The sequence below is a fragment of the Adiantum capillus-veneris genome, chromosome 6 (genome assembly GCF_014529385.1).
Source record: "Adiantum capillus-veneris isolate H3 chromosome 6, ASM1452938v2, whole genome shotgun sequence".
Lineage (NCBI taxonomy): Eukaryota > Viridiplantae > Streptophyta > Polypodiopsida > Polypodiales > Pteridaceae > Adiantum > Adiantum capillus-veneris.
Genome location: NC_140936.1, coordinates 58,849,182 through 58,872,453, shown reverse-complemented (window position 1 = coordinate 58,872,453; position 23,272 = coordinate 58,849,182). Strand labels below are relative to the sequence as shown.

Genomic DNA, 23,272 nt, shown 5'->3' with positions numbered 1-23,272 from the left:
TCTGCACAAGGTGAAAACCCGGCCATTTAGGGAAAAAGAGTTTCAAAAACATAAATTTTTGGAGGGAACAAATTTGAAAGCTTGTTTTGGTTATGATTAGATGACGTAATCTAAATTGGGTGCCTATAATTTTCTCTAACATACGTAGATAGGAAATGGTGGGTGTGCTATTATGAGATGTTGAGGGGCACCGAACAAAATGTTCTTTAACTTGCGAGGCATTTTTTGATCGTTGAAATGCATCGTAAAGGTCATATTCTCTATCTTAGAATAAGACACATCAAGTTACCTTTTTGATGTTTTCCAACGGCTGATTAGTTTTATAATTTTAGGGGGAGCGCATGGGTACCACCAGCTTTAACACGGATTGAAATGAACCTTTCCAAGTGTCCCTCTTAATACTATTTTTTTAAGTAAGCAGTATACGAATGATTATCATCATCCATAGCCTCTCTGTATATGTATTGAACCTCTTCTGGATGTAAGAACGTGAACATTTCTACTTGACATTATAGTCTTTCTAGTATAGCCATCATCTACAGTAGAGTCATTGCATAGATAAATTGAAAGTCTGTGAATGAAACTTTTTTACTTGAAAAGGTCATACTGTGAATGTAGAATGCTCCCTTGTTTGTTACCGTTTTGGCTCCTAGGCATTGCTCACATATCCCAGTTTGACGTTTAAATTTCCATATTGAAAATGAAAATTCCAAGTTGTTATCTCCTTGTACCTTAATTTTTTAAGGCAAAAAAAATTTGAGCATTTTAATTATAAATTTTGGTACATAACTTTATATTGGCAAAAATCTAGATTGTCCCATTGGATGTATTGGTACAAAGACGTCGTATCATGCAAGGCTCGGGAAAAGATAGGTTCCCTTTATCCAAAGCCTTTTCAAAATGAAAAACGAATGGCTCAAATTTGGGCAAGAAGGTTCTCAAGTCGATTCAAATTATGGAATTTTTAGTTATAATATGAGATTTTTAGTGTGATTATCCCTCTCAAATTTAGAGGTAGCATGCTCATATGCATGTAAAAAGGTTCCAAAGCCGGGTCCACAAAAAATATTTCTGGAGCCCTCGTCGTATGCCTTTGCCTGAAACCACCTGGAGGAGCTCTCTAGCATAGGAGCATTGACATAAGTTCACCACCCAACCAGTGCTCGAAAAAAACCTAGGTTTAGTGTATTCCCACCTACAAATTTTGAAATTTACCTCTAAATCTTAGATTTAAAGGTGAGAAAACCTACAAAATTTTGAATAAATTAGTGTAATTTGGTGTGAAAACCTTCAAATTTTGTCAATTTACCTCTGTTGTTTCACATATGTAGGTTTGCCAAGTTTTTGGAAAAAAGTTTTTTTCGAGCAGTGCACCCAACTCCAAGAGTCCCATTCATATAGACCTAACAATGGCTACCATCCACACTAGGCCTGACACTCATTGAGCATGCTCAAGTCTATGGTGTGCCGGGCTACACATGTGGTCCTCCTAAGATCCATGGTCTCACTCCCATAGATGATGTAGCATCTATTTTAAGTGTCAAGGCTATGAAAATGGGTTTTTTTGGAGGAATGCTCCTAGGCTCTAGCATGATGATGGATAATATATAAGCGTACACTTTACATCCTTCCTACCAGTTTGATTAGGCAATTGTGTACACAAATACAAACACCAAATCTTGCTAACACGCTTTTGAAATTACATCAAAGACCAGCTTCCCTTCACCTAACCCCATTCCTGAAATAACTTACCTGTGTTTGAATTTATAATTATTATCCTTATGATGCCCATAGAAGGTGTCAAGTAGTCTGTAGAACATGGTGAAAACTTTAAGATTAGATTCACAAAGCTGGGGAATGGCGTGTAAACTTGGGGATGGAAACAGTCCACCCATATGAAAGGGACATTGCGTAGTGAAAAAATTATACTAGCTATTAATAATAATAATAATAATAAGGAGAAACTCTCACTTTCCTGAAAGAGGGAAGGTAAAGTCGGTTTTTGAAGAACTTTTAAGCTTGGGAGGGGAATATGTGGGTTCATAACTTCATATACATATATATATATACACTAGAAGAGTAATAGGGGACTCATAAATCTCCTCTCTTTCTGCATTTTGCGCTATTGGGTTCATCATCTTCTGCGCAGAAGAGGGGTAGGAGTGTGAAGGTGAAGGGAATCAGAGCAGTGAGAGAGAGAGAGAGAGAGAGAGGCTCTTCACTTTACTTGAGGCAAGAGAAAAGGAGAGGGTAATCAATAGCTGAGAAAGCAACATGGGCACTAGTAGAGAAGCTGTGAGGCCCTCCTCTCCCATGAGTGCCATGAATCTTGTGTGCCTATCATTGTGGCTCCTCTTTTGCCCCCTCGCCTTTGCCAAAACGAGATACTTCAACTTCACGGTTTGTTTCCAGCTCGCTTTATTGCAGCATCATTATTTTGCGAAGGTTTCATGCACGTCGTTCTTCATGCCAATCATTCTGCACTCGCTTGATCCACCTCCACTTGCAGTTCAAATTTTCGATGAACCTTTTCCACACTTAGTTTAAAGCCTCGTATTTACGTTACGAAGGTTATGTTCCTTCCTTCAGCCAAGCACAGCGTCCAAGTGATTCTTAAGAATTGATGAGTCCAATTTGGCCACACAATGAAGCCATTTATCGTTATTTAAGTTCATTTAAGGAGCTTGCACAGAGAGGAGAGCTGTTGTTAAATTTTATTGTAATGCAAGGTAGAAAATAAACTTCATTGGGCTATAGTTAAGCACGTAAACTAATTTGTGAAACATAGCTTAAATCTCCAGTTAATCTGAATGCAGATTCAAAACACAGATGTCACACGCCTCTGCCACACCAAGTCAACAGTGCTTGTAAATGGGGAATTCCCAGGCCCAACAAGCTATGTCAGAGAAGGTGACAAGGTGGTGGTCAATGTCACGAACCTTGTTTCCTACAATGCCACCATCCATTGGTATCTTTAACTTCTCCCTCTCAGAGCTACATCTATAAATGTTGTTAAGGAGAGAAGGGTCATGAGTATAATCATGTATACAGTCTAGTAGGTTAAAGCTTGAAATGTGAATAGAAGATTTCCTACATAGCCTTACAAATAGGTTGAGATCAAATGGATTATTCTAGCTTGTTTCCTACAATGCCACCATCCATTGGTATCTTTAACTTCTCCCTCTCAGGGCTACATCTATAAATGTTGTTCAGGAGAGAAGGGTCATGAGTATAATCATGTATACAGTCTAGTAGGTTAAAGCTTGAAATGTGAATAGAAGATTTCCTACATAGCCTTACAAATAGGTTGAGATCAAATGGATTATTCTAGCTTGTGATTCTGAAAAGTAAGATGGACAACAAATTGAAGCTGTTGCATGATGAAGTAATGCAGTGAGTGACCTAGTAGGTTCGAAGCAGCACAAGAGTTTTGCTGGGGTAAATTTTGCTTAAATTTTAATTTGGATGCAACAGGCATGGAGTGAGACAGCTACTTTCTGCATGGGCAGACGGACCTGCTTATGTCACACAGTGCCCCATTCAGACTAACCAGTCGTATGTCCACAGGTCTGCTACTGTGGAACTGTTTGTTCTTGCAAATACCTAGACCATTGTGCGTGCATGCATGTGTGTGTGTGTGTGTGCACGCGCACGCGCACGCGCGCATGGACAAGCGCACAGATGCATTTGTGCAAGCATGCACGATTTACAGCGAGTGTGCATGTGTACACATGCTGATAGTCTACTGATTCCAGGTTTCAAGTATTGGGTCAAAGGGGCACCCTCTTCTGGCATGCTCACATCAGCTGGCTAAGAGCCACAGTTTATGGGGCTTTCATCATCCTTCCAAAGAACAAAACTCCCTTCCCCTTCACTGTTTCTAGACCCCATAAGGAGCTTCCTCCCCTTTTGCTAGGTTTGCAGTTGTACCTTTCTTAACTATAATCATGAATCTGTAATGGATCTGTCTTCGCATCTGTGTGCGGGAATGTTCATCTTCAGAACCATACACATTTCCTTTTCATGAGTTGCCCCCAAAAAGGAAAAAATTGAGATAATTTTCAGTATTTTCACACTATTCTTCTCAATGCGAGCTACAACAAACTTTTCTGGAACACTGCTTCGCATGATTCTGAACGTGCTGCAAAAGTTACATAGTTGAGTGGGAAGAATGTGTGCCTACATGAGGTGATAAGGGTTCATATAATTCTAAAGCACAGTTTTTTAAAGACTCTAGAGGCCGCATGATAACAATGTGCACTAAAAAATTCATCTGTTGATAAGTATGCATAGCACGTGCATGGTAAAGGCCTAAATGAGTAGGATCTCTGATTGTGGTGAGAGAGAGACAGGCTCCCTGCAACGATTGAATATTCATGCTTAATTGGCAGGTGAGTGGTGGAATGCAAACGTCGAGGACATTATTGCTCAAGCTTTAGCAACCGGAGGTAACTATAATATTTCTGATGCACTCACAATCAATGGCCAACCTGGTGACTTCTACAACTGTTCGTCAGCTGGTAGGATTCTACCTCTGCTTTCTGGTCATACAGAGAATGTTAAAAGTATCAAATTGAAACATAAGATGCGGTTAACTTGAGCCAATGTCTCTGACTACAGAAACCGTCGTCTACAACGTTTCGGCGGGTCATACATATATGTTGAGGATAATCAATGCGGCAGTTAATTTTCAGATGTTCTTTGCCATAGCAAACCACAGCCTAACAGTGGTAGAAGCAGATGCGGAGTACACCCAAGACCTTACAACAGACATGCTTGTCTTGGCTCCAGGGCAAACAACCAATGTGCTCTTCACAACAAACCACTCTGGCGGGGATCAGTTCTACATTGCTGCTTCCGTATTCTCACCACCAAACATAAGTCTCGTCCCTTTCCCTCAGACTCCTACAACTGCCATACTTCGATACGGGGGAGTCAATTCTTCTGCTCCAACTAGCTTGGTCCTTCCTACCTTTCCTCTAGCCAACGATAGTTCGCTACTCGTGAACCTTACCAAAAGCCTCAAGGGAAAGAACTTTACAGAGGGGTTCTACTACTCTGATGTTCCTCAAACTGTAGATGTTGATCTTTTCCACACCATTGGATATGCATTGCAACCTTGTCCCCCTAATGCCACATGCCTTGGTCCCAACACCACTATTTTCAGATCTTCCATCAACAACATTACTTATGTCTCTCCTTCAGACTTCTCCATACTCCAAGTAAGACATGCTGATATGTCAAGATTTTGAAAATCAGTGCAAAACAAATATATTTGAATAAATGGTACATGTTCATCAAAACTTCATACAAATCACAATGGGGCATGTTAGAAGTTGACCTAGAAACCATGTGTGTGTGTGTCACATTTCAATGGGCACCTACAGGCTACAACCTGTTGATAGGACACACCCCAGGTCACCTTAGAGTCAACTAGAAGAAGCGGCTTTTTCCAAATAATAAAGCAATATGTGAAAGGAAATGCAATTTTATAGGTAACTCCGGCAGAGCTGAAAGAACACACGATAGGAGCCAAAAATGTAATAGATAGATTTGGCCAGAATTACCCCTACAGTTGGCACAACAAACATTTATATACAGGAAGTGCCACTCAAACATTTCTCAAATGCCTTGTGAAGATAAAATGTAGACACAGGATGGTGCTTAGAATGTTGAAACATATTGTGCTTCATGTTGGGGTTTGTATACATGTAGCAGATGAAGGAAAAAGCATTACCAGGATCAGCCATTTGGGATTCAGGTTGGGCCTTGTATTACCAGAGTCAACATTCTTAATCAGAGATGACCATATCCTGATGCCTGCAAATCACTGCTGTATTGTCCGAAGATGGACAACCAATTACATCCTTGGGATATAACCAATGGGCCCTATTAACAGTATCGTTATATAGCTAGCTAATTCAGTTGTCGGCTGCATTGGCATCAACATAGCACGACATTTCCTTGCTGCTTTACAACACCTCATTGAATCTCCTCCAATAAAAATATAAAATCTTTACCTCTTAAAATAACTATCATGCATGTACTTAACAAAGCAATCAAGTGCTGTAATGAGGGAAGAGAGAATATAATATTTGAATGGCCCTTTTCATCTGCAGGCATATTACGATCACGTCAGTGCAAACTACACCACCGATTTTCCTGATGTGCCACTGTTCCAATATAATTACACAGCAGTTGATCCTGTGAACAAGTCAGCATTGCCAGGAACTCGAGTAAGAGTGCTCCCATTCAACTCAACCGTGCAAGTAGTATATCAAGACACAGCCACCCTCTTGTTTGAGTCCCACCCCATGCACCTGCACGGCCAGAGCTTCTATGTGGTCGGCACTGGCAATGGCACGTACAACCCTGCCACTGATCCGCTCAACTTCAACCTCATTAATCCCCCTGCCAGAAACACTATTGCTGTCTATCCTGGTGGTTGGGCTGCTGTGAGGTTTAGAGCCATTAATCCAGGTCTCTCTCTCTCTCTCTCTCTCTCTCTCTCTCTCTCTCTCTCGCTCTCTCTCTCTGCGCCCACAAATTATAACTCATCTAACAATCAAATGTAACTTGCAGGAGTCTGGTTCGTCCATTGCCATTTTGACATTCATCAGTCATGGGGCATGGACATGGCATTCATCACCCAAAATGGAGTGGGAAGTTCACAAACACTACCACCACCACCTAGTGATTTACCACGTTGCTGAACCCCAGCCATCTAATCATCCTCAATTTCAAATCCTGTAAGATAGCCTGCCTCTTCAATTTTTGACATCAGAAGGGTTTGTAGAGCTTAGCATAGAAAATCTTGTGCTTCTTTCTAAATTTTGTGCTTCGCTTCAAATAAGGAGTGGATTCCACCTTTCCCATGACAACCACTGCCGCTCCATGCATAGAGACACCACTTCAAAAAAGATTGCCTTGTCATTGGCTCACGGTTTTTATTCTCATTGAACACGATGTTACTTTCTGTATGAGCTTTAAGCTGGTTCAAATGTGGGTTTGTGTTCAAACTGTCGTACTTTTTGTTTCAGTTTTAACTTCAAGTGGTAGCTTCGTGCTCAAATTGAGTGTCTACTGGAGCTGCTTGAAAAAGCCAGACTCCAATTGTATGGGTTCCATGCAAACGTATCAGGTTGCAAGAAGTATCTTGGCAAAGAACGAAAGAGAGGCATTGCGTGAATAATGGGTTCCATGCAAACGTCTCAGATTGCAAGAAGTCTCTTGGCAAAGAACGAAAGAGAGGCATTGCATGAATAATAGGCACTAGGTCTGCATACTCAACTACTATGCTATAACGTGAAATGAGGTTAAGAGAAAGCACAGCACCAAAGAATGTTTCGTTTCCGCCAAATATGATCACTAAAAGATAATAAAGCGTGCTACTCTCCATATGATTTGACTTAACTTCTTATGGTACAGAGAGTGCCACAAAAAAGACAAAAGCCATGACTGGGCTCATTGGCTGGTTCAATGACACCCCATGAGTCATCTATCTTTTTCTAAGGTTCCATATTGAAGGTGCTGGCTTCACAAAAGTCCTCTACAGGAGAAAAAAACACTTGAAGTCATAACCAAGAAGATGCAACCTAAATAAACACATCAAAAGCAAGATGCGGCTGTACATTAGTCTACAAGTTGGGCGACAAACAGAGCAGGCAGATTAAGTGTGAAGCTTAAAAAAAAGAAAGTTCGCTGGCTAAGTAGCTTATCCAACCAAAACCACTCCCGAATGGAGCTTAAGGGCAGAAGAGGGTTTTTGCTAGCAGATGATTGTCATAGAGGGGAGGTAGCTTGCCAAAACTCCCAACCCACCATATGAGAAAGTTTCTCTTGGAAAAACAGATTGCAAAGAAGCTACACTCTAAATTAGGAAAAGGTGGCAAGTAATATGACATGGATGAGATTGAAGAGTTTTGACATGGTTCAATCTAGATTGTGATCTTAACAATAACCTGGACATTAAAAACTTAGCCACTGAGGAAGATTCCATTTTTCACAGCAAACGGCAACATCTTGTAGATCAGATTGAATGGTTGTCATGGTGGTATCCACATTTTAACAATTTTCTGACACAATTAGTTATTTGCAATTTTTGGTGAGCAAAAAGCTATTTACCTGGACTGCTTGTGACAGCAACTATCGGTTTCATATGCAAAGCTTTAGTCTTCATTATTGACCCTAGGGAAAAGAAAGATGTTTCCTGAGTAAACGCATACATTGAGCTGATCATTTCCGTGAGTTGGCATTCAACTGGATAACGTGACAAATGATTATCTTCATGGTGGTCCCGGCTGGATTAGTACTTGCATTCTATGGAATTCATCAGGCAGTTGCGGAGTCAATGGAATGCATTTCACAGTGATTTAAGTTACTCTGCTGGAATAGAAGTCGTTTCCTGTAGAAACTCATCAATCAAGCTGACCAGTTGCAAAGAGTTGTAAGGTTCAGCTATGCTGTAACGGACACCTGTTAAAGGATCCAGCCAGCAGCTGGCTGCAATGTTGATGAGGTGCTTATAGCTTAGTAGGCACTCTGCATCAGAATCTTGTCGACAAAAGGATGAGCATACAGTGTGCCGTTGATCACAGTAAAAGCCAGAGCAGTCCAAGTTGGCATGTTCTTCATAAACTATCTTTCTAGTAGTCTGCCAACACGCTTTGGAGGGGTAAGTAACACACAATTAGTTATTTGCAATTTTTGGTGAGCAAAAAGCTATTTACCTGGACTGCTTGTGACAGCAACTATCGGTTTCATATGCAAAGCTTTAGTCTTCATTATTGACCCTAGGGAAAAGAAAGATGTTTCCTGAGTAAACGCATACATTGAGCTGATCATTTCCGTGAGTTGGCATTCAACTGGATAACGTGACAAATGATTATCTTCATGGTGGTCCCGGCTGGATTAGTACTTGCATTCTATGGAATTCATCAGGCAGTTGCGGAGTCAATGGAATGCATTTCACAGTGATTTAAGTTACTCTGCTGGAATAGAAGTCGTTTCCTGTAGAAACTCATCAATCAAGCTGACCAGTTGCAAAGAGTTGTAAGGTTCAGCTATGCTGTAACGGACACCTGTTAAAGGATCCAGCCAGCAGCTGGCTGCAATGTTGATGAGGTGCTTATAGCTTAGTAGGCACTCTGCATCAGAATCTTGTCGACAAAAGGATGAGCATACAGTGTGCCGTTGATCACAGTAAAAGCCAGAGCAGTCCAAGTTGGCATGTTCTTCATAAACTATCTTTCTAGTAGTCTGCCAACACGCTTTGGAGGGGTAAGTAACAAGCTGAGTGGGTGGGAAAAGGAGCATTTACCAGCAACAGTTGCATGCAATCACAAATCTACCTCTTCTCTTGCAAAGCACCTACCTGAAGAGTTCTATAGATCATTTCCAAGTGCTGGACTTGAAGCCATCCTTTTCCATGCAGCTCCTTCAGAAGCACAATAGTTGCTGGTGATACTGTTTGAGCTGTAAGGCAGGAAATTATTGCTGAAATGCAAGGACTCAGGACAGACTTAGTCCATGTTGGAGACACAGATTGCTTCAGCATTCCAATAGCTATGTAGATAGCAGAAGGATCAAGTGTGCTTGCAGAATCTCGGGCTGATACAGCTAGGACAAAGTCCTCCACAAGAAAACGATGCCAAGGACTTCCAAAAATTATTGCTTTCTCATGTAAGCTAAGATTAGTGTCTACTAGCAAAGAGTAGAGGCAAAATGAACTGTTTCTACACACAACTTCACTGCCATTAAGAACAGACCCTTGCAGAACCATTAAAATTGACTGCAACACTTCAGGGCATCTCCTTGCATCTGGAGTTTCCAGAGACGACTGGTCTGTGCCAGGTTGTGTTAGCCAGTTGAATGCCTCTGCCAGGCAAGACGATGCTAATGATTTCACAAAGTTTGAACCAAAGTAAAGTAGTCTGCACAAATGTTCAACTTGCTCAATACTTCTGGGAAGAACTAGATTATAAAGAGAGCCAGGATGAGGATCCTCTTCCAATGGCTGTGCAAATGAATGTGCCAATCTCGAAATACAATGAGTTGGCCTGAGAGTGTTGATTGCACTGCATCAACAAATATTTATCTACAACTTACCTGAAATTTCATAAGATTATAAAGAACAAAGCAAAAAATGACTCACCATCTCAAGCAAAGCAGATGAAACGCCAAAATGCAAGCTAAAACTTTTCCATCCATGCTCTCTGCAACCAAATTGAGTAAGTTACAACCTCGTGCCCCAAATTTATTCAGATGTGATCTGATAGAGTTCTGAAGTTGCTCATGTGAGAGAATAATCCTGGAAGCTTGTGCAAGAAAACCAGTATTCTCGATGGACTTATGCAGTATCAAACCCATCAGACTTAAAAGGCTGAAAAGTTCTTCGTCAGCATCAGTATCACCAAAGAAATTCAATTTGTCCGCCAGAGGATGGACAAACTAAATAACCAGACCAATAAATTCAATCAATAATTCAAAAATTGAAAGCGAAATCTATTTTCAAACCTTGAAGAATCACAGATACCTGATTTACAAGAAGACCCCAAGACTCCTCATCCAAGGCTCTATCATGATCCACTGCACAAAGAAGCTGATACAAGAGTTCAAACAAACAGCTGTGAATTTTTGGTAACCTGGCACCATAAATGGCAAGCCAGCTTCTTATATTTGAAACAATTCCAGAAAGGCAAAGCTGATTGGCAGCCACAGCAGAGAGCTTTACAAGCTTGATGTAACAACCTACAACTGTGTTAATATCATCCTCAATTTGACTTGCAAGTACTTCATCAAGTACACGAGCAAAGAATAAACCACAGCAGTCCTCTTCCTCTATTGCAACCAGAAAAAAGTTAATATCCTCCGGTTGCCCATCCTCTTGATCTACAATCCTTGGATATGTTGTGATCTTCTCTTTATTGCCTTGCTCTCCACGTGACAAGGTCTTAATCCTGTCTATCATGCTTGCAACCATAAATGATTCTAAACTCTGTGTCCTTATCAGCCATACAAAGACACTTCTATGCATATTAGGAGATATGATGTTGTGCTGATATTGTTCAACAAGTGATGCAAGCAAGCTCTCTGCTTCAAGACTATATGTAAGACCGCAAGAAATGGCTGTGTTTATTGTAAGGATGTAAATATAGAGCAATTGGTTAAAAATGCAAGATGAGCAAGAGCCTTGATTTGGTGTCGAGAAGTTCATCAAAAGATTTGGTGTCGAGAAGTTCATCAAAAGATACTGTTCCAAGAATGCTAGAACATGGCTGTCTTCTGCAAACCTGCATGGTGCCAGAAGGACTTACAATGTAAATCTTATCAACTAGGATCGAGCATTTTAAAATCCATCACTATGGAGGAACAGCAATGTCAATGACCGTGCAAGCATCTCAATCTTAGCAACAAGTCTCACCTATCCCCATAGATGTGGCTAAAGTAGAGAACTTTGATAACAGCAAACTGGATAAGCTTAAGCTGATCGTCGTGGATGCTGCTCAATGCCAACAAAACAAGTGACTCTTGAGGGTCACTGGGAAGCTGAGTAAATTGTTGCTTGACATTTTCATCAAGAGTACCACTTTCCAATTTGCAGATCATACTACCAAGGAGATTCATAATAAGATCCTTAATTCTGCGTGCTGGAAATCTGGCCATTAACTCATAAGTTACACTGAACCAGGAGGCTGTAGCGAGAATACTACCAAGCCTAGCTGAAGCTAGTAAAGAAGGCTCGTCTATCATGAGAAAAAGCACTTCCAGAATTGCAAAAACTGTATCTTCATTGTCAATAATTGACAAGCTCTTTAGGAAACAAGGTAGTAGGACTTTCTCAACTATCGATATTAAAGTATCAGAAAAAGAGCAATCAACAGGCTCCTGAGCTTTGAGGCTGAAAACGAAAGCTCCTTTCAACAGAAGGACAGCATACTGAAACATTCTGCAATCCAATCCTACCAGACCTGCTGCAGCCACAGACATGAATGTGCTTGAAACTGCAGAATTCACAAGAGAATGGACTTCCTGTATGCTGGGCGTGCATGGCAGCCCTAGCAGTGCCAACAGGGCTGAGCAAGCTGAAATAAATGAATCCTGACCCAAACCCAAAGTATCACCATTATGATTCTTGATTATAGCGGTCAGAATGTGAAGTAACCGCTCTGCACTAACACGAGAGATTGCTCCAGGATAATTGTTCAGACCAAGATCTATAAGAATAAGGAGGTCAGGTTGCAAAACAGGCATAGATGTTTCTGTAGAACGCTCTAGAATCCAACTTGCTGTTTCAAGGCCCAAAGCAAACCGTTGTGTGAAAGCCTGCTTTGCTTCTGAAAGCATCCTAAGAATTCGTACAGACCATACCACTATATCAAGGGTGTTTTCTGCCATATGGGAGAAAGCAGAAGATTGAGGAAGAATGTGACAAATCGTGCTTCTGTGACTAGTGATTCTTAGACACAAAATTAGTATGACTCACCACAAACTCTTAAAATCTCAAAAAGATAATCCATTATGCCTTCTTCAATAAGAATCTGAAGGTCACTTATAAATGCTTTGTCTGGGGAACACATGTAAAACAGAAGCTGCAATGCAGCCACTTGGACCTGCGAGTCAGATGAGATCAGAGATCCTTTAAGTGCCTCTGCAAAAGCTCTTGCAAAGTCATTTCTGTGTTCTGGGACAGCTTCAGCATCCACATTTGTTTGTTGAAAACGAATGCTGATAACTGATTGTTGAGCCATTGTACTGAGCAAGGCTGCAATCATGTCAACATACGACGCTATAAGCCGGTTTCTGCATCCAGATGCAACAACCTTCTTGGAGTATTAATACCAGAATTTAAAAAACAGGCATACCAATGCAATTGATTCTCAACTCATCATTCTCTGTTTTCTCAAGGATATTGATGGCAGCATTCGTCAATTCTGAGAGGAACGGTAGAAGTTGTTCGATACCTCCTTCAAAAGAGGACACCTTGTATAAAAGAAACAAAAGTTCGCCTCGCAGTTGATCCCTAGAAAATTACTTGCATGTAAGATACTTTGTACACTCATGGAGTTTCAAAGTAAATATATCATTGGAAAGTACAATTTTTATTCAGTAGGCAAAGTACCCTGGCACCACTAAGCCTGCAATGAGGTTGGCCAGAAAGTCAGGATAGCTTTGTATAGCAGCTGGCAGCACATTGTCATAATGGCGGTAGCTGTCCAGTAGTCGTCCCAAAACATGTAGCTGCCATAGTCAATTTGAAAAGCTTAAAGACAACCGAGTTTTATGACGAAAAGGCACAATGTGCAGCTCAAGTTGCTACCGATAGCATCGCATACAAGCTATCAGCGGCCAAGCATCCATCTTCCTATTTTCCTGCAGACTCGATAACAACTAAACTAATGATTTAAGTGGGAGCACGTCAGAAAATTTCTATCCACATAGGAGGTTAAGCAGCTTCTATCTTCACTTAAGACGAGTTGCAGACTATGATGAACTAAAGGTTGCTGGCCAAGCAGCACAGATATTAACATTCAGCTGACAGATGCTACTTAGCATTCGCAAGGGCCTAAAACTTACCGAATTCCTTTGCCCCGCGCTGTAAGATAGACTGGATGAAGAGCTGATTTCCATTATGATGTGAAGGACGAAGTCATAAAGAAGGGAAGCAGGATCGCTATGAGGAACCTCCGTACCCACAGAAGAATAAAGCTTGCAAAGATCGAGGATGAGTTCCATGAGAGCCTTCGCGAGGCAACTACTGCTTTTATCTCTGCAATGGGCAAGGGCTTCCGAAAGAGGCGAAACTACGAAATGGGAGTGATGACCAAAAAAATTCGCACAGAAGGAGGGGCCATTGAGAGCTTGCCGAAATTCTGAAACTGCGTACAGCTTGTGAGTGAGAAAGGCGGAGTGGTCGGAGAGAAGCTTGACAAAGCACATGAGGCAGATGGAGCCGCCTTCATCTGTGGACAGCTGAAGAGATGGACTGTGACTTTGTGTGCACCCATGTAGCTGGTCCGCTTGTGCTCCCGCCATTCGCATTTGAAGCAAACAGAAAATTTCGAGTCTTTCGACACTGTCAAATGGCAACAGGCCTACGTAGGTCCGAGGACATTGTCAGTGCGTGCCCATCCCCGAGCCCCTTGGAGGCACGGCCGCACGGGTTTATCGCGACCAGCCTCCTGCAGGTCTCGTTCGCTCTTACCAAGGGATCATTCTTATACAGTTTGTGAAGCTCCAATCTGAGAATGTGTGCAAGTAGGGTGAAGGGGCCAACTTAGGGCCACCTAAGGGGAAAGGTTGGTTTAGGGGTCAAATTTGGGTGTTTTTGGGTGTTTAAGGCATTGGTCAGGATCGCTGCATCTCACTGTACACTAGTAGAGAAGGTGAATGTGTTGCAGTGATGGGAGGGGGGCTATTTGGGAAAAACAAAGATTCCTTTGTATAAAAAATGGGCATGAAAAATAGGACTTTGGATCCCCTTCCACTTGTCCACCCTCTTTTCAATATAGGTGTGGTAGGTAAGCAATTGCAGGTGCCAGCACTTACTACTCAAGCACCTCTTAGGCGTGTTATTAGAGCCGCACTTGAGCTGACACACGTGCGAGTCTTATCTAGCTTGTAAGCTCTGATGACCCTATTAAACTTCATGATGAGCTTACCCATCCACCGTGCATAGTGTACGCCTCCACTGGTGCATCCCACGAGGCCAAGGCTTGCCCCTGTGAGGTTGTTTTTCCGCGAAGTCAGTGACGAGCAGGCTAGGGGCAGGGGGCTAGGGGCAGACCTGTGTACAGGGGGAAGTGTGAAGAAGAAGGGAAAACACCCCATCTAGGCATTCGCTGTCTACTTCAACTTCGTCGACTCTCATGTTTACAGCTGCGGGAGGCAATCAGGTACAGCCCTTGTTCCTCACACACTAGGCTCAGTAGCCAATTCTTCTAATTCTCATTTTTTTGCATATAGACCTTCACATCATGAGCTTCTGCTCAGGAAGCACCACATACCAAGTCTGTTTTCATGCACAACAAGCACCAACAAAATTCTTCCCAGCGACTCACTGCCTCAACTGCAGGTGTATTCCACTAGGCCAATGCATGCCCTTGCTTCTAGCTACCCTGTGCAATGTTGAAAGATGCCCCATCTTGAAAGCTTCAGGTAAGGCGATATGCTCTACCTGTGACTCCTCAAAGAAAATCTGGTCTTTATATCTTTACAGCTTGGTTGTGTGCATTCATCAATACTCTTTCAATTGTTTATGCTTGTTCGTATTACGACATAAGGACAGAGATGCCATCGTAACTCACTTCATACCTCTATCTCTGGAGAGCTAAACTGTGAGTGCATGGAGGGCAGTACATGCATGAAGTAATGTGATGTAAATTATTTCATCAGTAGGCATTGCTTGCAAATTCCTTCAGGGGACTGATACGGATACTGATACTCACTTATTTAGCAGCAATGGGCAACAGCTAGCAGATGACGAAGCAGCAATGGGCAACGTTAGTAGATGATGAAGCAACATATGGGGCATGCAGATCCCTACTCGCAAGAAGACAACCCAGATTCACCAACCAACAACACGGCAATGAGACCTTCAAGAACAAAGTATACAGGTGAGTTTTATACTCACTCAGTAATGTATGGTTCAAGAGCAACATTTTTATATGGGTGAGGCTTCGTATTCACTCAACAATGTATGGTTTGTTTCTTTTTCGTATGTTCCAGAATGTGCATTACAACGAAGCTAAACCAAGGCAATGAAACTTTGCATATATATTCTGTCAAGATGAATACATGACTCATAGGTCGACAAAAGCATGGAGACCAAAATGGTATAGTCCAAGAGATGACATTACAAAACTCATAATAGTAGTTACAGTGTTAAACTGGTATAAAAGAACTAAAAGAACTAAGTGCAACATGATTGTAGACTTTGTTGTTGATGCATCAAAAAGCAGTCGATGGTTGACTAGGTCGTGCTCGCATTTTGTCCAATCTTTGCCTTCGAGCCAATGCATGATATGGATTAGGGACATGCAATGGCCTTATGTAAAGGTCATGTGTAGGTCCACCTTCCCATAGAATTGAACGTAATCTTTGTTCAAAAGATTGTTGTTGTGCCTCCCAGACTTTGCGTGATTGCCTTGCTTGTTGTGCTTCGATCCTTCTTTGTTTTGCTGAATCTTTTTCTGCTATAGTTTGCGCTTTTTTCATCTCTTTCTCCAAGCGCTTTGTCTCCTTTGTCTTTGCTATCTCTTCCTTCTTTGCGGTTTTAGCTTTCATACTTTCCATGTACTGGGTAGAAGTGAGTATCATGCTCTTCGTGTAGTCAACAAAGGCTTTGCGATGCACTTGCCTTATGCATACCTCCGTGGTTGGTATTCTCAAAAGATCAATGAAACGTTGACTATTATCTGCTTGCCTTGGTGGAGAGGGGTGATTGGGATTTTGATTTTCATCTTCAAGACCTTGCATTCTTGATTGAGTTGCAGGTGTAGAATTTGCATCATTGTTGCCAAAAGAATAGTCTGAATCCAATAGATGTACATTACCTGCATTCTCATCATTGGCTGTATACAATCTTTCTTGTGAAGGCCCTTGAAAGATGGACATGTCTTCTTCTTGTAATAGCTGTGTGAAGGTCATTGGTGTGGCTATCTCTCCAGGTTCTCTCAATATGTCTTCGTCAAGCTGTGCTGCCATGTTGTTCAAAGCAATTATTGCTTCGTCTTCTATGTTTGGTTGCATTGGTGTGTTGGGTACTTGAGATAGATTTTCGATGTTATCCTCCTCTCTGAATATTTCCGTAGTTGAATCTTCAACTATGTTGATGTGCTTGCTTGGCATGCCCTCAAAGTGCACTGCAGATAAATTTAAAGGCCATATACCTGTTGCGCGAAAGCCAGCAGTGATGTTGGATTTTGTGAAAGAAGATTCTATAGCCCTAGCAACAATAGTTGCAAGTTCTGATTTTGTTGCTTGCCTATATGAAGTTTTCTGTTGCCAAATGTCTCTTTCCTTTCTAAATTGCACCTTCAATGACTTGAAAACACTCACATCTAGAGGTTGTAGCTTATGTGAGGTATGAGCTGGCAAGGTGATGATGTCGATTCCTGCAACATCAGCTTTTTCTACTACATCTAGGGATACATGACTGCCATGCCCATCTAAGATTAGAAGATGTCTACTAGACTTACCGATGGTTTGAGTTATGGCATTGTCGAAGTGCTCCAACCATGCTTGGAAAAGTTCTCCCGTCATCCAAGCCTTTTTTTGCATGGCCATTGCTGCCCCTGGCTCACAATGCCGAATGTAATTACTTGTGATGCGGCTTCTTTTAAAAATGTAGTAGGAGGGAATGGCTTGACCTGTTGCATTAACGCAGCATAGTACAGTCATCCACTCGCGAGAATCACATGTGACTCCATACACTGCTTTTGCTCCTTTTCTCGCAAGAACTTTCATGCCCTTGTCCCTAGAGCCTTGGAAACCTGTCTCATCCGCATTCCATATGTTGGTGGGTGGGTAGTTGTGTTCCGTGTATAGCTTTAGAAGGTTTTCATGAAGTGACTTAACAATTTCTAGCCTAAACCTGCTAGCTCTTGATTGGTCTAGCCCTTTGGAAACTCTGAAGACTAGGTTAGGATGTCTTCTGCGAAATCCCTCCCACCAGCTCTTGCCTGGAATTCCATTTGAGAACATTGTATGCCTCGTTTGACATATTTCTGCAACTTTGAGTTTGACATCCAAGACAGAAACTTCATGTCCTGATTCACATTTTAAAAAAATCCACTGTAGCAAAGCATCTTCTTCCTCATTACTCAGCTGAGTTGGCGGACCTTTTTTCTTTTTCTGAGTTCTGCCTTCCTCCCAATTTGTTATAGCAGATCTACTAATTCCAAATTGCAAGGAGCATTTTCTTAATGAAAGGCCGTCTTCACGCGCTTGCAATGCCTTGGCCATATCCAGCTCTGTCCATCTCAAAACAGTGTGTTTCTTGACTTTATGAGGAGTCTTTGGCAGTTCTGCTTCACCTTCAGTTGGCAAGTGGCATGCACTATCTTGAACAACTTTTGTGAGGTTAGTCAATGAAGTCCTTGTGTTTGGTGCTGTCCTTTTCGAAAAGTTGGGCTTTGCTTGTTTAAGAAGAGGTTTGTTTTTACTTGCGGATGATGTTGGCTTGTTGGTGGTTTTAGGTGATGTGGAGAGAGGTTTATGGTACTGTCGGTGTTGCTGTCTTGTTGATGGTTGGACGATGAAGTTTTGATGTTGGTCTCTGATTGGTGGAGAGACATTGTCTCTACTCTCATCCATGAATTGCACTTTCTTCTTGCACTTGCTTTGTGGGGATGTGATGTGGGAATGTTGTTGAAGATCGGATGCATGTAGTCGGCTGCCTTTAGACCTTACTGGTGTATGGTTTGCTTGCTTTCTTTTTGGCATTTTCGGCTTTGCTGCATGTCAAGAAAAGATGTTAGGGCTGATTGATTACACACATTAAAATTGATAAGGTGGCTCATAAACTCATGAAGTGAAGAAGGTAGAAGAATGTTCTTACTCTTGAGTAAAGCACGAAGATTTAATCCAAAGCTGGTTCCAAGAGCTTGGAGTATTCCTTCACTGAAAACTTTCTTTTGGGAGCAGGTTTAGGAGAGGGTAAATGGAGATTTTCGACTGTCTTCTTTTGTGTAGTTGAAGATGAAGGGAGTTTTGGTGAAATGAATGGTTCTTGGTTGCGAGGTAACACACACATAAAAATGGGCAGGACATGTACCTTCCCGCAGCAGCAAACTCTTCCACCATTCTTGTGCACCAGCTGTGAAGTACAAAGAAGACCCTCGAGCCCTGGATGCCTCTCTATCAAGCAGGCTTTGCATTCACATGGGGCTCTTGAAGTCATCATGCGAGTGCTTGCATTGCTTGACTGTTGTTTGTGATTGAATATGTAGCAGCCTAAGGTGAATAGTTTAGCATGTAGATGAGAGGAGTTGGTGTGCTTGTGTTCTGCAAGCTTATAAAGGTGTCTCTTCTGATATGGCACAACTTCATCTATGAGCTGGTTGTTGGCGCTTGTTTTTTGTAGTGAATACTCTGTATAGTTTCTACTCTATGAAGGTGGTGTGGGTGGGTTGGCTTGTGCTAAATTGAGACAGTGGTGTGGGTGGCTTGGATGGTGCTTACCTATTGAACCTTTTCTGGTTTTGATTATATAGTACGGGCAACAAGAGTGCAGCTCTTAACGATTGTGAAAATAGTTCCTCTGTGTGGAATTGTATGATGTATCTGTGTATTGTGAAGCATCATTGCTGAGAATGGTCATTTATGTGCAGGTAGTGGATCATCAAGCGGCAGATTTTGGCGCGAAGGAGTCGGAGAGCTTGCTATGGTTGATCATTTAACAAAGGTGTGCAGAGGTGGTCGTGGTCCAGCTGTAATCCTTGATGTACGTGGACAAATGCACAGATGGACCCTTTGTAAGCCAGAACTGGCCTTGTAACTTTTTTTGGGCCACGTTAAAAAATGGCTACAGAAATGAAAATTTTTTGGACTAATATTGGGTTATTTCTGTCCTTGACTTGTGTCTCATTATTGGGCCCCGGTTTTTTATTGGCCCTTTTACCCTATTCACGTCTCCAATGGATCTCACTCGCTTTTATCAATAGGACAATATTATATAGTTTCTCAAGTTTAAATATATGAGTATGTGTGCACCTACATTTGTGTATAAAAGGGTGGGTTGAGACCAGGCGTCGGAAGAGAAATGCAAAGGGGCGTGGATGTTCCATGATGAAATCTGATTGGTTTGAGTTGAGGCACTCTTCCGTCGAGCCCTCCATTTTTCTTCTGACCCCCCCTCCCCCCCCCCCCCCCCCCCCCCCCCCCCTCTCGGAAGAGTTGATGGCCTCTCTCGGCCCCCTTCACTTTTTCGCTTTTCCTCCTCCACGTTGTTCACACTAGGCGGCGGCAGATTTGCAGATGAAGGTTTCTTCCGCCGGTTCAGTCTGAACCCAGCCTAAATATGTGTGTGTTTATATATGTGTGTGGCTATTTTTATATATCTCCCCATGACACACATCATATTCTCTCTTTTTCTCCCTTGTTAGCATCCCTCACCACACCACCTCTCTCTCTCTCTCTCTCTCTCTCTCTCTCTCTCTCTCAACGGAGGCCGCAGAGAGAGGCCTCCGTTGAGAGAGAGAGAGAGAGAGAGAGAGAGAGAGAGAGAGAGAGAGAGAGAGATACTATGGAAGAATGAAGTAATGAAAGATTTTTGCTATTGTTTAGAGTGGTGGTGTGTATGAGGGAGAGTTACATTTGAGCCACCCCACAACCTTTCTCTCTCTCTCTTTAACATGGACATGGTAAATCAAGAGTATAGCAAGGTTCACTTGCCAAAAAATAGAACTCAATGAAATCAAACTCTATAACATCACCATCTACATAATTGAACCATAAATATTTTTTTCTCAAACCATAATCAAAATCAAGCAAGGAGTAATTGAACCATAATTAAAATCAAGCAAGAAGTTTTTCCGTAGAGAAAGAGAGGAATAGAAGACTACATTCTAAGATGTGTGTCAAGCTACATAAATTCCAACACACAATGTATGCCAAACTACATAAATGACCATCATCATCAATAAAATAAGGTTCTAGAAGAATCACTTGGTGTCCGCACTATCCATGGTCCAATGCGACACACACTTCATCCAAGGCGTCGAGGAGGGTGGCCCAACACATACATCTCTTTCCTCCAACCGGGACAACTATCACTATATGAATAATGTATTTTAAGTGGTTATAGCCCGCCACCTCCAAAGAATCACATAGGGATGGCCATTTTAATGTGATAATATCCCTGCAAGCCATCAAATATGATGGTAAACACCCAACAAAATATATTGTCAATAATAATGGTTATATTTACAAAAAGATACTCAATGTTGAATCATAAACTACATAACAAAAAAATATAAACCACTTTCAATAAGTCTCATTTTACCGTACCGAACAACTTCAAAGTCTTCAATGATGCGAACAACATCATTAGCATGTAAAGGCCCTCTCCAAAATCGCGGATCTATAACACAATTGCGTAACTCATGTGAACTTTTTTGTGAAATAGTTGATTATCATAGACAAAATAGTTAATTACCATAGATAAATGTTGGTGGTTGCATGTGCATCCATGTCACTGTAGAGTGGTAGGCCATCTCTAACCAAACAGAGATAAATAAAATAAGATATTCAAGCTCTTATAAAATTACACTTAAGCTTATATTCTTCAAAAAATGATAAAGTAAACTTACCATAAACTTCTTGACACACCACAACCCCTCCAAATTCTCATTGTTTCATTTTGATATGCAAGGGGTAAACTCGTGAATATTTCAAAATTAAAATAAAGAGTTAAAAGGGCTAGGACCACACTTATTTACCAAAAACCAATCTCATTTAACAAAAAAAAAAATTTGATTAAAAGAAAGTAAGAGAGAGTGTTAGGCCACAAACTCTTCCAAATTTCCATTGTTTCATTTTGATGTGTAAGTGATTAACTCATGACTATTTTAAAAGTAAAATAGAGAGTTAAAAGATCTAGGGCCACACTTATTTACCCAAAACAGATTTCATTTAACCCTTCCTATATACAATCACCTTGTCTTTGATGGATGTCGGTCCAAAAAACATAGTGTTGAAGTCAAATTCTAAGAAAAGTAGCTATTATCTTTTCGAGAACAAATATAGCTCGGGTCAATCCCATTAGAAAAGTAATTAAGACATCACATGTAATCGTATATTATTACTTCTACTCATTTACAATATGTCATATATAAGAATACAATAGAGACGCCTTTTTCAACTCTAAGGCATAAATAACCCAATGACTTAGATTGCAATTGCTTAGAGTCGATGCAACAAAATATTGCACTCCCACTTTGAGGAAAATTGTAGCTTGAAACCTTACATCATTTTGAGGAGAAATGATGTAAAAGAGGATGTCTTGCATATACAATTTCAATATTCCATTTGTGCATGCTTACCCTACTGCATTTGCTGCCTGCAGCACTTCTTTGAGTACAATGTTTGGAGTCGGAGTCAACTCTGCTTTATTATCATCCTTGACCACAACCTTTACAGAAAGTGGGGGTTCACACACGTGACATTGCTACATATAACTGACTATGTGAAAAAACAAGTGCTACCAAATATAATCCCAAGATGGTCTTTCCAAATGCCAACCGTATAGGAAATTGTATGCACCTCATTTGGCACGGTAGTCCTTAAGAATTTTCATTAATGAAATCTATCCTTGGAAGAAATACTCGGTCTCCAAAGTTGGAGCCTGTGATTATCTCTGCCTCTATGGCTCTGCGATGAAATTTCTTGCATATTAACCTTGTGCCATTACAAAGTCCCCTTCTTGGCTCCAAATTGCAATAGCATGACAGGAGCATTTTCTTTCAGACACAATACATGTGGTGGATATCCTCCACCTAAATCCAAGCTATTCAAATATTCAATTGTATACAAAGCACTACTCTCTTCTGATTCATATAGTGAGTCTGCACTCAAATACTCTCTATAATGTCCACACATCTTGCATAGAGCATAATCATTGACCACGTCTACATCCTTGTTGCAAGGTGCAAGAACTCTCCTATCTTTAAAGAATCCTGCATAATCCTCAACTCTCTGAATATCTCCATAGATGCTCTCATTAAGATATGACAAATGGTTTCTGTGAAGTAGCATGCTCGTAGGCAAAGTGACATTGTCAACAATTCCTCCATCATGTATATTTCCATTACCGATATCAAGAACCCAATGTGAGAATTTTTTCTCAACTGCATCTGTCATACAATTTTGCACACGCATATTCTGAGTGAGCCTTAATATTCTTCTGTGTCTCCAAATATACGAATGACACAATGTCGCATTCACAATATCTGCTTGGCTACCTTTGCGTCCCCTTTGCAAACAACTGGTAGAATTTGCCTAAAGCCACCTCTAAGCAAAACTACCTTTCCACCAAACAAGCTATATGTTTGTAAAACATCTCCAAGTGTCCTATCTACTACCTCAAAAGCATACCGATGAGTCATGGGTGCTTCATCTCACATAATCAAAACTACTCTTCTCAACAATTCAGCAAGTTGGTTATTCACTTTTATATTGCATGTTGACTCAGAATTTAATTCTAGAGGAATCTTAAACCTCAAATGTGTAGTTCTTCCATTGTTAAGGACGAAAGCGACAATACTAGAGATGC

The 23,272-nt window shown here is 41.2% G+C and overlaps 4 protein-coding genes and 1 long non-coding RNA gene across 6 annotated transcripts; 2 read left to right on the top strand and 3 right to left on the bottom strand.

Annotated features, from left to right (window-relative positions):
• The first annotated feature begins 2,089 nt into the window (after positions 1 to 2,089).
• Positions 2,090 to 6,980, top strand: LOC147455572 (laccase-4-like). The gene is made up of 8 exons (XM_086514325.1): positions 2,090 to 2,400; positions 2,817 to 2,968; positions 3,475 to 3,567; positions 3,756 to 3,916; positions 4,392 to 4,520; positions 4,621 to 5,222; positions 6,120 to 6,480; positions 6,583 to 6,980. Exons 1-8 carry the CDS (start codon positions 2,275 to 2,277, stop codon positions 6,711 to 6,713), a joined length of 1,755 nt encoding a protein of 584 aa, XP_086370451.1. The 5' UTR covers positions 2,090 to 2,274; the 3' UTR covers positions 6,714 to 6,980.
• A 1,004-nt stretch (positions 6,981 to 7,984) lies between these two features.
• On the bottom strand, positions 7,985 to 14,255 carry PRD1 (putative recombination initiation defect 1). Of its 2 annotated transcripts, XM_086514324.1 has the most exons (11): positions 13,576 to 14,253; positions 13,121 to 13,239; positions 12,864 to 13,021; positions 12,485 to 12,763; positions 11,423 to 12,389; positions 10,535 to 11,291; positions 10,154 to 10,449; positions 9,374 to 10,076; positions 9,037 to 9,258; positions 8,730 to 8,750; positions 7,985 to 8,653 (listed from the first exon to the last, which is right to left on the bottom strand). In XM_086514324.1, exons 1-11 carry the CDS (start codon positions 14,038 to 14,040, stop codon positions 8,378 to 8,380), a joined length of 4,263 nt encoding a protein of 1,420 aa, XP_086370450.1. In that variant the 5' UTR covers positions 14,041 to 14,253; the 3' UTR covers positions 7,985 to 8,377. The 2 variants fall into 2 exon arrangements, with proteins under 2 accessions (XP_086370450.1, XP_086370449.1); XM_086514323.1 differs by lacking the exons at positions 7,985 to 8,653; positions 8,730 to 8,750 and having other exon boundaries at positions 9,097 to 9,269; positions 13,576 to 14,255.
• A 1,034-nt stretch (positions 14,256 to 15,289) lies between these two features.
• Positions 15,290 to 19,563, top strand: LOC147455569 (uncharacterized). Its single transcript, XR_015188493.1, has 2 exons — positions 15,290 to 15,614; positions 19,332 to 19,563. It is a non-coding gene; the product is annotated as an uncharacterized LOC147455569 (long non-coding RNA).
• Positions 15,949 to 18,652, bottom strand: LOC147455570 (uncharacterized). The gene has a single exon (XM_086515283.1). The coding sequence runs from the start codon at positions 18,442 to 18,444 to the stop codon at positions 15,949 to 15,951; it is 2,496 nt and encodes an 831-aa protein (XP_086371409.1). The 5' UTR covers positions 18,445 to 18,652.
• A 2,844-nt stretch (positions 19,564 to 22,407) lies between the features above and the next one.
• Positions 22,408 to 22,878, bottom strand: LOC147455568 (uncharacterized). Its single transcript, XM_086513729.1, has one exon. The coding sequence runs from the start codon at positions 22,876 to 22,878 to the stop codon at positions 22,408 to 22,410; it is 471 nt and encodes a 156-aa protein (XP_086369855.1).
• Positions 22,879 to 23,272: the final 394 nt, after the last annotated feature.

Bases quoted from the DNA above. Each gene is read 5' to 3' on its own strand.
- LOC147455568 (XM_086513729.1), bottom strand. From the start codon at position 22,878: ATGCGTGTGCAAAATTGTATGACAGATGCAGTTGAGAAAAAATTCTCA.
- LOC147455572 (XM_086514325.1), top strand. From the start codon at position 2,275: ATGGGCACTAGTAGAGAAGCTGTGAGGCCCTCCTCTCCCATGAGTGCC. The intron at 2,401-2,816 runs GTTTGTTTCCAG...ATCTGAATGCAG, and splicing joins CGAGATACTTCAACTTCACG to ATTCAAAACACAGATGTCAC. The intron at 3,568-3,755 runs GTCTGCTACTGT...TACTGATTCCAG, and splicing joins AACCAGTCGTATGTCCACAG to GTTTCAAGTATTGGGTCAAA.
- PRD1 (XM_086514324.1), bottom strand. From the start codon at position 14,040: ATGCGAATGGCGGGAGCACAAGCGGACCAGCTACATGGGTGCACACAA. The intron at 10,077-10,153 runs GTGAGTCATTTT...TTGTTGATGCAG, and splicing joins CATCTGCTTTGCTTGAGATG to TGCAATCAACACTCTCAGGC. The intron at 9,259-9,373 runs GTAGGTGCTTTG...GCGTGTTGGCAG, and splicing joins TGATCTATAGAACTCTTCAG to ACTACTAGAAAGATAGTTTA.
- LOC147455570 (XM_086515283.1), bottom strand. From the start codon at position 18,444: ATGCCAAAAAGAAAGCAAGCAAACCATACACCAGTAAGGTCTAAAGGC.